The sequence below is a fragment of the Charadrius vociferus genome, unplaced genomic scaffold, assembly GCF_000708025.1.
Source record: "Charadrius vociferus isolate BGI_N301 unplaced genomic scaffold, ASM70802v2 scaffold287, whole genome shotgun sequence".
Lineage (NCBI taxonomy): Eukaryota > Metazoa > Chordata > Aves > Charadriiformes > Charadriidae > Charadrius > Charadrius vociferus.
The window spans coordinates 3181607-3199146 of NW_009649568.1; the positions used below are offsets into that span (position 1 = coordinate 3181607).

A 17540-nucleotide genomic window follows, 5' to 3' on the forward strand; every position below is an offset into this window, starting at 1 on the left:
AAAAATAAAAGGCGTTGTCAAACCTACAACCCAGATCTCATTTTTATTTTAGAAACTACGAGATTGGTTTAACTTTAGGGCTGAAGTTAACATTTTAGAAGGAAAACTAATTGCTCACTGCAACAATCCTGAATACTCTTGTCCATGTAAGTCACACCAGATATTTATATATAGAGTTTGACAAAACAACATGCCTGAGAAAAGGCAGCATTGGAGCTGAACTCCCCTTTGTAAGAACATCTTGTAAGGGTTTCTACCCCAGAAGATTAACCTCTTCAAGCAACAAACTCTGGGCAAATGTCCCAATAAGCAACCATGGCACTATAAATAGCCCAGCTGACTTCACCCGCTCTCTTGCCACCAGGCAAGCGGCCCACGCTTTCCTTTTCATGAATTCATGGCAATGCAAAAGGCAAGTCCTTGCTGATGCAGGCATGGAAACCTGCACCTCTGCAGCAAATGCAGCAGCCCTTAATCTGTGCTATGCTTTTATCCAGAGCGGCTATCACCAACAATACCAGCAAATTCCATACACGAGCATTTCTTAAAGACTGCTTTGGGATTTTTAGATGAAAGGAGACAATTAGAGGCAAGTTACATTAGTTCCAGTGTTCTTACCAGTACTGCTAAATAGCTGTGTACCCTTCTAATGTTAAGTGGACTTCTAAAGTGTGTAACTGCCTGTTCACTTAAAGAAATATGTTCCTGTGAGATATACTTTCTAGCATATTTTCCCCACTTAAAACATAAAAAAGACTCATTGGTCTTTCAGAAGCATTCCCCTTCTCAGAAGGGAAAAGGCCATGTAACACATCGCTATTCAATATGCAATCTACATTAATACATGGGTATTGCAACACTTGTTTTCTTCCTAGAATACCGAAAACAAAGGACATTATTTTTTTATTATCAAGGTGCTTTGCTCCTTCTTTGTATCCTCTCATTAACCTATAGCTTTTCTTGAATGTTCCCAGGAGGACAGAACAGTCCAGTCTGAATTTGGGCGAAAGGGAACAGCATGGAAATAATACAGGTAGGGTCTCCTAAAGATTTAGCTTGAGTATTATACACATCAGAGAATAAGCCAATATGGGAAAGAGGTTCCTGGGAATATGGGAACACCTTCCCCACTCTCCTTATGACCCTACCTAACCTTTGCTACTTCCCGAACAAAGAGTAGGGGAAACTGGTTGCAAAGATGTGCTTAATTCCTCTATGACACCAATGCGTAATAAATGGGGAAATAACCAAAGTGGAACTACATTAATTTGAATTTCTTAGGAAATGGGGGAGTATGTGTGGAGGGGGTGGGAGTAGCATGCCATACTTGAAATGACAACTTCACTTTTCAACAAAGAACCCATAAAACATCCCTCCAAGAGCTAAAGGTTAGAACAAAAGCTAGCCAACCTAAAATACTGTCATCACAGTGAAGAAATCAGACCATTGCTAGTCTGAGCCCGTTTTCTTATCCAAATTAATTTTGCGTTGCTCTGAAGGTTTTGTTGTTTGTTTTTTTTCTATTTTAATTGGGCCAACTCTGTGATTTAGAATGAGATTTTTCATTTTGTTATGTGATTAAGCTTTTAAACAAGCAAACTATATTTCTGGAAATTTTAAAGCTCAAAACTAGAAAGTTTACTTTCCTAAAAAAATTTCCTTATTTTTTTCATTTAGAACATTTGCTGTATTTGTTTGCTGCATTTTCCAGAGAAACTATTCCCTTAAACCCTTTCCTTATCTTCAACTGGTTGATCAATTTAAAAAAAAAAAAAATCAGTCAAGGCTTTGCAGAAGTTCTTAGCTGTTTCACATAGATTAGGTTGTTAATGTGTCATCACTCAGTCACAAAAGTCCTTCTGCCACCTTACAGTATTGTTCCGTCAGGTCACCAAAGCACACCCACGCCATGAAAGAGCACTACAAGTACCTAACTTCAGTCCTCAAATTCTCCTTCCAAAATGGAGAGCCCAGAAAATCTTGTCGCAGCTGACAACATCCCAAAACCCCCTCAAAACTGTTACAGATTTTAAGTGAAAACTCAAGAAGTTACACTGAAGGTATTGCTACATGCAATAGCAAAACCACTGCTAGATGTTCCTTTTAGTGACCGGAACAGATAGGAACAGAAAGGGCATCCTAATTCAGGGTCAGATGCAGAAATTGGTGTGGATACACACCCAAGCTGCATACCCCGCAGCTGTCAGCAGCTGTGATGACTGCTATGCTTCACTGCTGCTTTGGAGTTAGCCTCATACAAAGAATCTATATTCTTACACACACCCTGCAGATGAAGGCCCAGAGTTGAGACTTCACTCAGCTGTACAGTATCAAGGTAAACATATAGTTAATAATCATTAAAATCTTGCAAATCAGAAAGGGACTACCCAGATTCTGCATCCCCATTTCCTCCAGAAGATTTGTTCTCCTATCCCAAAGGACTGGCTGAAACAACCTATTGCTAAAATATATAGCTGGACCACACCTACACCAGTCAATGGACTTAAACTGATTTCAAAGGCTGGTAATGAGCAAGCCTTATAAGTCCTTTGTACTGCTAAAAGCGTATTTCCCCCCCCGCCCCCGGCCTCTGCCAGCACCCCGCATGGGCCTCTACTAGTCAACATCTGGGATGCAGAAACCTCACACAGTGAAGCAATACATGGCTCCCCCGGCGTGAGAGTCCTTTCAACAGTTACACTTACAGCAAATACATGCACTTAAAGGAGAGCAGGAGACAATGCACATTCGGGTCTTGGTGTTGGGGATAAACATTCTCCCACTTACACATGAGCTATCGAGCTACCTTAGGTCTGAAACTGGGCTAGTACAATGGAACAGCTGAACAATGGAAGGGGTTGCCAATGTCACAACTGAATTCAGTAAGGCTATACAACAATTCCACTTGGGAATATGCTTGCCGGTCTCTTGAATGAGCTAACAGAAATATCTTGTAATAAAAAGGGCTCTGTTCCAAGAACCGTGCATTGCGGACAATGCACAGAATTAACTACGGCTGTTTCTGACCACTGATCAAACTTACTGCTGCGTGCTTAACATCATGTCTGTACTACACAATGCCTCTGAGCACTGTCCTGTGCGACTAGCGTACACAATGTGTTAGGGGACTGATGAGGGCATTTATTTGTAAAACAGGTGTGGTTCAACAGCATTTTATGCTGTTTAGTGCCTCGATTTTGTGAAATACAAGGGCTCCTATTTGCAAGAGAGGAACTGAACTAAGAGGTACAAGCCCCTTACAAAGTACAGGAAGACGTGTGTAACCTTCCCACACACAGCCTGCCAAGCACACTTCTCCCAGGACTTGGCCCTCGGTAATCATGGGCTGCCAGTAGCTTCCTACTATGCCAAACTGCATAGTTCCTTCCCTATGACATTACAGGCTAGGGGATTTGGATGAGACCTACCATTTCAAGTCAAAACTTCACTCTGATTTAGCAGAGCAGAGTCCAAAAGCCTAACGTGAAAAGAAGATCTTTAATCTGAAAACCAGGCTCTCCGCAGGTGGGAAGTTATAGCTCCACTGAAATCACTGTATCTATGTAACCTGGTGAAAAGACCAGCTCTCAAACTCCAGTTGTACATCGTTCCCACCGTGCCCACAGCTTTGGGTGTTCATTTTTTTTTTGGTTTAGTTTTTTTTTTGTTTGTTGTCATTTGTTTTTAAAAAATCTGTTCACAAATAGAAAAGAGGACTTTAACACTTGAAGAAAAATGAATTGCGTAACCTTTAAAGTCTGGTTTCGCAAGAGTTCCATTGAAGGGCACGCATCACATAGGCTGAATTTGTGTTCTGTGATCAGGGAAGGAGGAAGAGGTTTGGAGAAGTTGGTCAGTGCTAGAGAGGAGTGGGCAGAGCAGCCACTTGCTTCTCTTATACCAACAGTTAATCTTTTATGCTCTTACATAGAGCATACCAAGATATGGAGCAATGGCTCAAACAGCAAGACTCCAGAGGCATATGTCCTGTGTGCAGGATAACAACAGGATCCAAAAAGCTGTATCTCTCTTGTACTGGATAGTAGTATGCAATCCTATCCAATCTCCTGACCATAGAGGACCTCCTATCTCACCTTACTGCTACAATAGGTCGCTCGACTGCAGTTTGTGTCCTTGGGTAGTACAACCAACATGACCCGAAAGTCACAGGAAGACTATATGCATGTGTAATATGTACTTGTCCTGTACCTCAGAAGTCACCAAGACAAAGGATGGCCACATGAGCTTTGGACTGGACTATCTGATGTGTCATACAGACAGGCCATACACGTGATATATTATACCACTTTATTGACACATGGTTAGAGATGCCATTAGGAGGTGAAAACCATTTTTGTATTTCTGTGAAATAGTTAGCAATTAAACGGATTATGGCAAGTATATGCTACCTTGTAATTTCATTTTTTGTCTTCTGTGCGTACTTGGCTTTAAGTCTGAACCTTGGCTGTAAGCCTAATAAAACAAGTCCTGCATACTTGGACACCATGACAAAATCAATCTCACTGCCTACTAAGCTGCTGAGCTGTATTATAAAGACCAGTGAGAAAAAGGGCAACCAATGCAACTCATACAAAATAGCAACTTTGAGCCCAGAACACCCAAGACTGTGTGCCTACAAGTGACCACATGCAAGCACACATGCAGCCTGGCTTGTTCCTAACCCAAAAAATCGCATAAGCCAAGAAAACAAACTTCACTGTTTTCCCTGAGTGGGAGTTTGTTTAGCACAAGCACTTGCTTCAGACATCTGACTCGGAAAAGTGTTCCAAAACATTATTTTTTTAAAATAAAGTCCTTACATATTCAATAGGCTTGACGGATTTGATCGTAGCAGTCGGGCAGCCACAGGAACTGAGGTCAACATAGAGGCCTTCTTCCAGCACACAGTGATTGTCAGTGATTTCCCCTTGATAATACAGGAGCCAACTGCAAGAATAACATAACAAAAAAGATTAGCTGCTCTAGCTGCTCATTAACAGTGAGGGGTTTTTTTTCAAGATTTAATATTTGCTAAGGAAATAAGGAATAAAAAATTTGTTTGTTCTTGTTAAGCTTAAAGGTAAGGTGACTTGAAAGGCTATGCCACAAAGCAACCAAAGCAGCAAAATCAAATCACGTGGTACAGAAATCTCAGTTCCAGAGTCAAACGACGCGAGTGGAATGCAGACACTTCTACTGTACCAAGTTCTCAAAATCTGGAATAAATTCTAACTAGAGTTAAAAAAAGAATCACAGTAACTGTGCAAACTTCCCACAGGGAAAGCAAAATGCATACTACCCAAACCAATGACAGTTCAACAGTTACTGAGATGCACTGCAAGACAAAGGGTCTAAGACATGATGGAATATGATGGCTATGTGTTATGCACTTTCAGCTGTCTGAAATTTAGTAGCGTTCCAAAAAAATTTTCGTATTACTTAAAATGGTGGCGTGTAAAACAACAGACTTACCATCCTCGAAGAACCTTAAAAGAACATGGTATGAATGATGTAAAATCAGAAACTTCTGCTGTGAAATCTATACATGCTCCTTGGAAATGTGTATTACTGAAAGCTTTGAGCTACAAGAACAAAACAAAACAAAACCAATGACTAGAAGGAAAATGAATGCATTATCATTAATGTAAACAGAGATAGCTGTGCTTTTAGAGAAGTACCCATTCAATTCACACAGATACAATACAAAGAATGAATTCTCATTTAAGGAATCTTTTACTCTTCTACAGCTGCTTTCTTTTTAGAAAGATCAAGTGCTTTATCGTCTCTGGGTCTGGTACAGGATGCTTCCCAGTGATGCTAAGGCAGTGGTATCAAGCATAAGTTGAACTGCAGCAGCAGAGGGCCCAGAGAAAAAGAGATGGCTAGCACTGAAGGATGTTATCTTCCATCCAAAGTACCCCTGAACTGCAGCTAACTCTTGCTACAGCTCAGCAATCCAGTGTTCAAAACAGGACAGGGAAGCGTTGGTCAAAAAGATACTGTTGACAAAATGCCTTGGAATCTTCTGCGACCACACCGATCGCAGTTAGTTTCTTATCTAAGAACTAGCAGGAGAATTTCTGGGAGAACTGGGTACAGCCTGGTAGATGCACCATGAACTTCTGAAGTTCAGCTAAGCTTTTTTTCTGTGTCATGGTGAAGCACTTCAAGCCACATTGAACCATACCCTACCAGTAAGATGTGATCAATTCACCCTAAAAAAGCAGTAAGGTTGAAAGTGTTGTAGTAAAAGAAAAAAAAGAAAAAAAAGGAAAAAAATAGTATGATATAGCCTATGATCTATAGCAAAGTCGCCTAGAATTCTGTAGCCTTGGACTGCCACTGTGTAACTGAGGTAAATTTCACTTCAAGGCCTGAAAGGAAGGCTGGAAAAGAATGAAAGATTTAACTGTATCGAAAGAACAGCTCATATTCTGTAATGGAAGAAAAACATGATGGCTGTTGCAAGAGCTACTTCCCCCTTCATGCCCCAAATTGGCCTAGCTTCCTGCCAAAGAAAAGAAATCAAATGCTTTTGCCAGTACAGAGCAAGAAGGCCAAACACAAGTATCAGAAAAGACTTTATGGAAAAGCTCAGTCTGTGTTTTTAAAAGAAATGAATATGTTTCCTGTTAGAAAGAACAAGAAAGGCTCAACCTGGCCTTGCATGCTGTAACTGTAAATTGGAGAACACAAATCAGTTACTATATAAAGTGTAACTGATTTTTCTGTAAATACAATTGCACTTCTATGTCACAAAGCATCTATTTAAGCTGTGATTACATAGTATTTTCTACTCACTTATCTCAAAGTTCTTTATAAAGGAATATATATACACACTGTCTTTTTTTCATAGCCCAGATGCTATGCAAGGCTTTTTAAAAAAGTTCTATAACTCATTTTTATACAGAATATACCTAATCATGAATTATGGTGTTAATTTGACAAAAGCTGGCGTGAAGCACTGATTCCTCAGTAAAAACACTGCATATCTGCAACTAGTCTCAGACTGCAGCTACCTCTATTTTGTCAGGGTTTGACATTACTACACGAGGTTTCGCTTCCTAATAAGTCAATGGACAGCATGTTAAAATACAAGTCATCACAGCAATTATCTCTGGTTCCTAAATCATCTGTACAAGTCAGCGGCTATTTAAAGAGGCTTTGTTCTTGCTGGACAAAACCAAGTTTTACTTTTAATAAACTAAGTGAATGTCTTTTTAGAGTTTGTGATTTCAGCCATTCTTACATTATATGTACTTTGTTTATTAGAGAGCCTGGCAGGAGGAAAAGGTCAGGGGAGTTACTGAGAGATTTAAGAAAATTTAGTTGCTTTTCAATTTCTGACGAGCAACTAAAAACACAAATGAAAAAGAGACACACTTTCGTAGACAGTGAAAACAGTTCCCTTAGCTTAGGCACATGTTTATTAAAGGTGGGAGAATGTATAATCATTCGAAATAACCGGTGTATGGCTTATATAAGGGTCAAACATTAGGATGCTTAAGGATTTGCCAGCTCATACGCACCATGCTTTGAAGTTCCAAACTAAGAGACTGTTCCATACATGGAAACTTTTATTTTACTCTGAATGGGAAATTCTTCATAGTTATCCAAAAGACTGTCCTTTACTTATTCTAAGTGATCAAATGTTTTCCCATAAAAACTTACTTAAAATATTTCCCTTCCTAAGAGAACTGTAGCAATATGAGCAATATTCTTCCTTCCCTAGCTTTAGGGCAGAATCCTATGAAAACCAGGATTGTGATAAATCAGGATAGTATTTTTTATAAACAGCGTTAAGGCTGCTATTAGAGAACACAGAAGGCAAAATACAGTCTAGTACATCTCAGTAATTAAAGGTGACTGAGCATATATACACACAGGGTTTTTTTTCCACATTACTGGAAATAAAAAGACTGTAAAGCACAATTTATTGAAACTTCAAAGGTTTGAATTGATCTTAAAGGTCTGCAAAACTGGATTAAACCACTCAAAGAATAGTTTTTGGTAGATCCCGAAAAAATAGAAGAGTTGAAGATGGAGAGAAAATGATCTTCCACTGTTTGGATCCCACCAGTTTCCTCTGACTTGGTTATTTTATCTGGTATCTTTTATCAAGGCCTTACTGTGAACATACTTACAAGTCTTTGGATTTGGCCGCAAACTGCCATATGAATAGGTCTGGCAGGAAATCAGTGTTTAAGACTAAAATAATACACCAATTATGTCTTCGGACAGGAAACATTTCCTGTAGTCCTGGGTTAATCATAAAACGGTAGAACTAGAATACTTGGAGAAAAAGAAGGGTGTGCTCAACCTGCTATGTAACACAATGTACATATTTCCCACACGCATCCAAGCAAGATTGTGTCCAGGTGACAAAATACTTAAGTTTTCTGAAACAGAACCATTGAGTTCTAAAGTCTCTTTTGTCTGAAAAAACATCATATTTCTTGAAATAAAGTCTTCCAAATTTGATTAATTAAAAGCATGTCATAGAGAGAGAAATATAACCACTGAGGTCATCACTCATGCTAGCAGCATACTCCAGGACAGAAAAAGAGAAGTCAAACAACTAACACAGGAAGGGAGGAGAGTCCTTTTGGGACGGAATGTTGCGGGAGACACAGACCATGCTTGGTGATGAGCACAAACACTTAGAGCAGGTTTTTGTTTCAGAAAGGTATCACAAAGGTAAATTAATGGAACATAAACTTGTAAGATAAGGACCAAAAGTTTAAAACCCTGAACTAAGTCATTCTTGAGATTAAAAGCAAATTATAGGGACCACTTTCTCTTTATAAGCTGTCACCAAGTTAGACACAACTTTGGACAGAATCATCAGAACATATAATAGAAGAGATTTATCATAGATTTATCATAATCAGGATGTGCTCAGTTAAGGTCATATGTTACTGTGAGGAAAAGGGAAGCATGGAGCAAGTGGTGCCAACTCCTTAAGGAGCATCTAGATATGCTTGGGAGACAATCAAAAACAGACTACAAAGACTAAAGACTAGACTAAAAACCCAGCTTCCACTGTTGATGCATCTGTAGGCTTGAAGAGTGCAGTTCAATTTTCTGCAGTTTATACTTTATTCTTCACCTCATATGTGAAGAAAATAGTGACAAACCAGAGACAATGAAAAACAACAGAAAGAAAATATGCCACAAAGAGAAGGATGAATGTATGTGATAGGAAGTTCCCAGAAACAGGAAGGCGAGGAAAATAAATAGCTATAGAGATCCAAAGTCACTCAAAACCTACTGAGCTGCTTGCATTTTTGAGGACAGAATACTCAAGGGTATGATCTGGAATAAAGCAAAGAGCAGAACATTAGCAAACTTAACCTTTGTGCATCTACCAGTTTCCTCCATCAATGGTCTGCTGTATGGAGATGATAATACTGAGGTATCACCTGAAGCATGACATTCAAAATTACCTGTATTTAATTATTAAATGTAGTTTAGTACTAGAGACTTATATAATGTCAACATACCAAATGTGGAGGCTCATTCGTTCCAAGTGGTTCCTGCAATAATAAATATATACACATGCATATAAATAAATAAAATTAATTAATTTCCTAGAAGACATGTCAAGTTCCTGAAATTTGTTAATTATGAACTCAAAAGCAGAGAAAAACACACTTCCTAGGCTCTTGGCACAATTCTCTTCCCCAGCCTCCACCATTCAGCTGCCTGTAAACTCACAACTACCTGCCTGACTGTTCAGTGCCTTTCCACACAGAGAACTTGCATCAGCGTTAATTAGTTCATATAATGTGGATTAGAGCCCATGTCAATGTCTCCGTATTTATTTTAAGTCTATTTCTTGAAAAAAGACAGAATTAAAAACAATCGAAGACTGTGACACCTCTTTCAACACGTGCTCTTCAAAATAAGGTTAAATGTTCCTTTCCTATTTTCAGTGCAGTAGTATCATTTATTATATGCTTATTACTGAGGATTGTCTCTGTTTTGCATTAGCGTTTTGACAGTTCTAGCACTAATCTATTTGGGCAAGGTGCACTACCTTGGATTTAATAACAGATTAAAATATTTCCTATCTTTATTCACTATACGTATTACAAATATTTTAGCATAAAAATAAGAAAATAAAATAATCAGACCTCTATTATACAAAACCGGTACGGGCCAGATAAATTCTCAAGTATTTTTACACCCATTATGAATTAGGCATTATAAATTACTATGTTTCAAGGCAAATCAATCTTTCCAGGCCAAGTTATTCTTTCCATGAATGCAGTCGGCCAAAGGGAAGTTCTTATGAGATGTTCCTGAGAACCTCTCAACCAACTGAAAGATCCAGAGTGTCGATTTCAGTCTCCATCCTGAACAGACTCATGTCATTCACAAGGGTCTTGAAATTATTTCCAAGTAAATAGACAAATTGATTAAACAGCACAGCCCACATTATAACATTACTGTATGCTCTGAACTCCAAAGCTCTCATTTCTTTTAAGTTTCCCCCTTAACAAGTTCTGGTAACTCACCAACTTAATAGGTCGAATTGACATGATGACTTTACTAGATCCACCCCAGTCAAAGAAACATTTGTATTTTCCTTTCTCCAATACATATTGATCTCCACAGAAATATTTCTGCTGATATGCGACCCACCTGGAGAATGACACAAAAATTAAACTGAAATAAACTGAAAACATCACGTTTTTCTGTTTAGTTTGATGTAAATACTAACGAGTTAAATAGAACAACTTTTGTTGGAGTTTTCTTGGTAAGTCCATCTGACAGACAGCGTAACATTAAACCCAGTAAGAGACACATAATTGTAACACGCTTGATTTCTGCTTTTACTTCGCAAACACTACTTTGACAAACATACAACTTCGGGTCTCTGCCTTTCTATCAAATACACATTCAGCATGAGATGCTGCCTCGCTTTGAAGCCCAGAGGAAAGGCACTTAACTGACAAGTTTTTGAACCTCTCTCAGTGGAATCTTTACCTGTTCAGCACCACCCCCATCAGACAGGTCTTTCTTCCAACTTTTCCAGTTAGATTTAAGAAACAATGGTGTAAGAAGAAAGAGAAGTAAATGAGGAAGCCTTGATAAGACGAGATAAAGCAAAAACTTGCAATGGGTGGCAGTTCAAGCTTCTTCCACCCTGCTTTCCCTGTTGCAATTTAAGAAGAAAGAAACCACCAACTACATGAAACCGAGGGTACCTCTAGCCCTGCACGCACTCTTTGGCAGTGGCAGAAGTAGACGGAGCTAGTAAGAGAGACGGTGCTAACTTAGCCACTTTTAGTGGTGCGTTCCTTAGTCACCCAGCACCCGGGACTGTTATATTAGGGATATTTCATGCCAAGCATTCTATTCTTTCCTAGTCCTTTTAGCACCTATTTATGACTCTTTGTCATTAATTTGTCTAATGCTTTTTTAAACCTCCTGGTGCCATCTGCTACCACAGCCTCCTTCAGCAGCAAGTTCCAGAAATTCACTGCCTCTGGTACAAGAAAGGCTTTTTGCTCCCCACCTCTAAATCTGTTTTAAAGCAATCTTCAGCTAGTTCTGTAAAGCATCCCCCAATTGTTGTCATGCAGGACTCTGAACGCTGCTTGTCTACCACCTTCAGGATTTTGCAGATCTCATTCATACCTCTTCTCAGCCATCTCTTCTCCAATTCAGTCCCAGCCTTTCATCCTTGTACCTCATCTGCATGAGACACTAATATCCAGTCTCTACGTGTACAGTTCAAATCCCCCGCTATGTCCTAGCTTTTTTAGTCTCACTTAACTGTTGTTGACCCCTAATCACCATCACCATTAGGGTAGGTATGACAATGTTAATACTGCACTTTTAAAATTACTATTAAAGTCTGGAATTTCCACCCACATGATTCCATAGGGCTCTTTTCCCATAGCGTATTTTATGTTTTAGCACTTGTTATCATTCTTCATGTACAGTACCACTCCCTTGCCTATAATAGCTTACTCTATCATTCCTACAGAGTTGGTAGCTCCTCTGCTTATCCTTCCTGTGAATCTCTGCAGTATCTGTTATATCAGAGCTGTTACTTCATGCCAAGCATTCTAGTTCCCCCACACTATTTTTTAGGCTTCTCACTTTTAAGTTTTGTCCTTGCTCCATCAGTTAACATTGCATGTGTCTGTCAACAGACACTGCAGACTGTCTAATTCACCTTCTTTATCTACTGCAATTGTGCTGTTTATTTTCCTCCTGGACTTCACATATGCACACCGAAAGTTAGCCAAGTCCACCCTGTAGGCTGTATCAGCTTGAACCAGGTACTCTTCCATACCTTTTGGGTTAAACCCCTGCTTTTATTTTAAATAGTTCTCTAAAAAGTTGCAATTTTCAGTGCCAGCAGCCTGACTTTATCATGAATAAGGCACAGCTCATCCTTTCTGTACAACCTCCATCTGTCCCAAAAGGTATCCCCAATTCCTAACATGCCTAAAATCCCTCTTCTGCACCACTGCCAAAGCTCCTGTACCATGAAACTGCAGGCTGTGTGACTTCTGGGGGAACATCACAAGCTTTCTCTAGTAACAAAAATGCCCAGTTCCAAATCGAGGTGTAGGCATGAGATTTAGAGAAAACTAAGATTTTTTTTCTTCCATTTACCAAGGAAACTGAAAGAAACATTGTTCTCCCCCAATTGTTTACCACCTGTACCATGTGAAAAATATTTTGTCAGAAGTTGCACCCAAACCCAACTGTGCACAAAAATACTTATGTACATATATTTCAGTAGACTTACACTCCACTTCTCACAAGAATCGACCTCGTCTCTGGGCCAAATCCAGCCTGCTCCAAATCAGGGATTTCTTCATTGATGATGTCTAACGCTTTCCCATCTTCATCATCAGACTGAAAAAGTGCCACTGATGATTCTATGAAATCCTAAGAGGCAGCATAGCAGTTAGAAGACAGGCTGTCACAGCTTAGTGACACTTCACAACATAAAACATTTTGCAAAAAAGTTGCAGCCTGAAAGACAATGTTTTATATAGCAGTGAAGGGACTTGGGTCCCTTGTATGGATCTTTACGGGGTATTTTGGTGTCTAAGTGCCTAGAGCTGGAAGCCTGGCAATCTGACGTGGCCTTCAGTGGTTTCCACTGAAAAGGGGAAGAACCTGCTGCCCCTCAGCACCATCCTTTCCTCTACGAGGATGACAGAGTCCAAAGACGCTTGCGTGGTAAAGAGAAGGGTTGGGGATTTAGCATTGATCTTCCAACAGCTTCACAAACGACTGCTTGACACACTACCACGACTTTAGCCTTTTACTTCAAGTTCTCCCTCCTCATCCCTTCCCAGCTACAAGGCAATAATCACGGAGGGGAAAAGACTGGGCAAGATCACCTTTCCAGCACAAGAGATTTGCAGGTTTTGGATACATCTATTGTATGACTAATCACTATAGCTATAAAAATCAATCCTGCACGACACTGTCATGTTCTCTCTTACGCAGCTGTGTGACACTGCTTTATGCTTTCAGTTAGCATAGTTGCTTGACCAGATTACTTGCACAGCTTCAGATTATTTGAATTTGGGTTTCAAATCTCCAACTTCTTAACCACTTTGCAATTTTAAGCATGCTGTTCAGTCACTGCTTGGGAAAATGGAAAACAACAATCCATAAATTCCTGAATTCCTTTTTTTAACAAAAAGCATGAACTCAGTTCAATTTCAGTATTTCTGAGACATTCAGCAACGTTATAGTAAGTTGAAAATAAGTAAATCTTGCAAGCAAGAGAAAAGGCTAACAAGCCTTTGGCAAAATCATCATGAACATGAACAACTGCAGCTTCAGACTACTTTTGAGAAGAAAAAAATACCAGTCAGTTTTAGTGCAAATAAAAAACAGCTTAACAGTTCTAAAGCAAGAACTTTCTCAGAGTTCCTGAAAAACCACTTAGATCAAATCTGCGTGTAATTTCTTTGATTAAATTTAAAATACTGAAATACATCCTCAGTTGTGACTACATTTAAAACGTTTCAAACTCAGCCATCATTTTTGCCTCCCTAAATTTTCATTACAGCTTCTCTTACAATAAGCAATAGGAAAAACTTAATAAGAGGCTTTCAGACCAAGGCAAATCATTTTAGACTTGAAAATATTAGTGGGAAAGCTCCAAAGGCAACATACTTTGCTCTACTGCAAGAGTCTCAGAAGCTTTGCTCTTCCCTGATCACGACAGCCATGGGCAAAGCCCAACTTCATGGATTCATTTGACAGTGCAGAAAAGAAGCAAATGTAACTGTCCCCCAAAGCCAGCACACAGTACAAACTGCTGTCTGTCCTCTGAAACAAGCCCTGTATTTGACTCCTAACATGTCCAATATAGGTGCTGATAACAGAGCTGGCAGTACACTGGACAATACAATTCCAAGTCCTTTCTATCTCTGCTTTCAAAACACTCCCTGAATCCCCACATTCAAGTTTGTGACTGTTCACAGCAGAAATATTTAAGACAGACAAAACTTGAAAGCTCTTGCAGTATGCCTCCATGCATGTACATCTTCACCAGTGGGTGGGGAGGGGTGACTTTCAACAATCCCTCTTTTGTGTGCAACATCTAACCTTTCTGATTTGTCAGGAAATTAAATTCATGCCTCAGCTCAACTGCAATCACTGATATCTGTACAGAAACACGGGCTGGATTTTCCTAGCGTTAATAAGCTCTGGTGGAACGTGTCATGCTGAGTGTCGTGGCGCAGGAGCATCTGAATAGCTTTGCATAGCACTAAGCCACACTGACAGAGCTGGTACTGACACTGGCTAACGAGGCACACCGTACCCAGCCTGGCTCTTGACAGAGCCGTTTACGTGCTTCTACACCATCCTCCCTGCTTTGGGAGCACAGAACAAAGACATTTGATCCGACTCTGCCTGGAGCTGACTCAGGTACACAGGGTTCATTAGCTTCAGCTTCATGCCGTGTGTGCCAGGCTAAATTGTTTTCAGGTCTGGGCTGGCCTTAAAGCCAACACAGTCAAGGTCATCTGGTGTCATGCCCGAGAAAAAAAATGGTCTAGCTGGATTGGCCCCTACATGAGACCACACCGGTGAGTATGTATAAAAAGCAGGGTCAATGCCCAGCCCCACCCCTACCTAAGCTGACCACGAATAATGCAACTTAGCTACATTTCACAAATCTTCTACAGAGACTTTTGAATTCATCTGACTAAAACAGAATTTCTAAGGAAGAGCAGCAAAGATCTGATATCCAGGAACACACCCACAGAGTCCAAGACCTTTACCGTGCTTCTCCTGACAGAATTTCTGAGATTATGCCGAAGAGCTAGTACATTTGCTGTGCAGCGAAGGGCCTTAAGCACACACAGCTAGTTTTGGATTTCTGCCCAGGTCCTCTTGAAAACAAGAGTTTGGTACTAAAATGTTTTTAAAATCCTGACCTTAAGTATCATATACAAGGTCATGAAGGGAGCATATGGCAAGCCTGAACACTGAGCTCTGTGCTGCACATCAGAGAGGCAGGCAATCTGTTGGTCAAGCAGAACAACAAAATTCCAGCGCCATTAGTCATTTTATTGGCAACTAGCTCATTGCCTTTACTTATGCTACAATTTAAGGAAAGGTATTACTTACACTTTTATTATCAATACCTACATATTGATATATATTTATATGCCAATTCGAATGCTGTATGTTGATATGAGTGCGAATTATACACGTTTTTAAAATGTTAATGACTTGAGCATCCTGACTGTTCACTCAGGCGTGAGTCAAATACATGCATACACGTGGAAGGTCATTCCTGCTAGGCACGTGCACAATTTTAAGCTCCTAATTATGTCCTTTGCCAAGAGGAAGGCTTAAAAAGATGAATTGAAGTTACTCAAGTATCCTATGTATAGCTTGAAAGGAAAGAAAAACTAAGATTAGTCAGTAACTGAGTAGGATTCTGCACATTGCAAATGAGGAGTTAGAAGGAAATTCCTGCCTGTTTTTCTCAGAAACCTGAAAATAAATTATTCATTTAACATTTTTCTTCATTTCAGTTCTTCAATTCTCCTATATTTATTTTAAGTTATATGATAGATTCTGATTATAAATACAGCTTTTCCTATGCGCCTTTCATAAAAATCAAAACTGCAAATTGTGAATTTAAGCATGGCCACTTTGGTTTTGCATTAACTTTTTTTTTTTAAATAATGACTGTTGAGACAATGAGTTTGCCTGAAATGCCTGTCTTCAAACTTCACAAAATTTCTGGCTCAGGAATATCACATCTCCTCAGATGAGGAGATGAGTAATCTGAGTATACAAGACTGAGTAATCGCAGAGTGAACAATCTAATTCTCAAAAGAAGCCAGTCTTTGCAGCTGTATTTAGAGCTCACGGAGTTCCTATTACAACAAAAAATCCTCAAACCCCCAAACAAACAAAAAAAACCCAAACCAAAGGAAATGATAAAGAAGTTCTAATCTCATGTTTCCCCATCACTGAAAAGTCTAATTTTGCTTCTAATACTGGTCTCTGCTATAGTTTTTATTATTACTTATTATTATTTCATCACTAAACACATTTTAGTAGCAGGGATTTTTTCACCATGATTATTTTTGCTGCCAAAATCTTCTGGCACAAAAATCACAGAGACAGAGGGTAATGCTGTTTTAAGGCTTGTAACAGCTGCTGTGTTGAAAAGCTATTTTTATTTTAATAAAGAACTACATTGTACACTTACGCATGTTAAACTTAAGAAAATTCTGTTCTAGAGATTCAAACAGCTTGAAGTGCCGAAGTGACATACTTGGAAAATCTGGCAGGTAGACAAGGAATTCTGCATGATACATTCCTTGTATGAACTTTACAAAGGCTATTTAGAACCTGCTTCTGCTTTACAATGTATACAGTGCAGTCTAAATTTCAGCAAGTAGGAAAAGAACGAGAGTGAACTTGGGGCAAAAATGGAATGACTAAACCCAAACTTGCTGTACCATATACAAAGAATAACCTTCCTCTTTATGTATAGAACTGTGCATAATTTGTGTGAAATTCAGAAAAGTACTTACAGCCTGAAGGAACCGAAAAGACAGGAGTACACTGTCACTTCCCCCCCATGAGTGTCTGTCTTCATAATCTCCCTCCTCCAGCAAGTACTGATGGCCTTTGTAACGTTCCTTATCATAGGCAACCCATCTACAGCAACCACACAACAAAAGAAAGAGAAATAACTAAAAGCAGAACAACTGCACACATGATTTGCCATAACAAATAAAAGGGGAAGAGAATATCCTTAGAACACTAAGACAAGTATCACAGACTCAGCTAAAAAACAAAGCAATGCTTGTTTGAAAACACAAGGACCCATGAAGGGTTCTTTGTGGATCAAAATACCATCATGTGATTCCTTCTGCAACAGCAGTTTATCTGTGTAACGCTTCTCCACATACCTCCTCTCAGTCCGCCGTATTCCCAATACCACTATTTGGTACTGCTGAGGCTAGTATGCATTGAGTGGCCAAAACACCGTAAGCAACCAATTGTCAATGAGAAAA

At 39.4% G+C, this 17540-nt stretch overlaps 1 protein-coding gene across 1 annotated transcript in view; it reads right to left on the minus strand.

Moving 5' to 3' along the window:
• CRYBG3 (beta-gamma crystallin domain containing 3) overlaps positions 1-17540 on the minus strand; it is a 62997-nt gene that overhangs the window by 12908 nt on the left and 32549 nt on the right. The window contains exons 11-16 of the mRNA XM_009890120.1: positions 17055-17181; positions 12773-12915; positions 10521-10647; positions 9504-9536; positions 5473-5582; positions 4821-4947 (exon numbers count right to left, since the gene is read on the minus strand). Of these exons, the coding sequence (XP_009888422.1) occupies positions 4821-4947; positions 5473-5582; positions 9504-9536; positions 10521-10647; positions 12773-12915; positions 17055-17181 (667 nt within the window). The remainder of the gene's footprint in view (positions 1-4820; positions 4948-5472; positions 5583-9503; positions 9537-10520; positions 10648-12772; positions 12916-17054; positions 17182-17540) is intronic.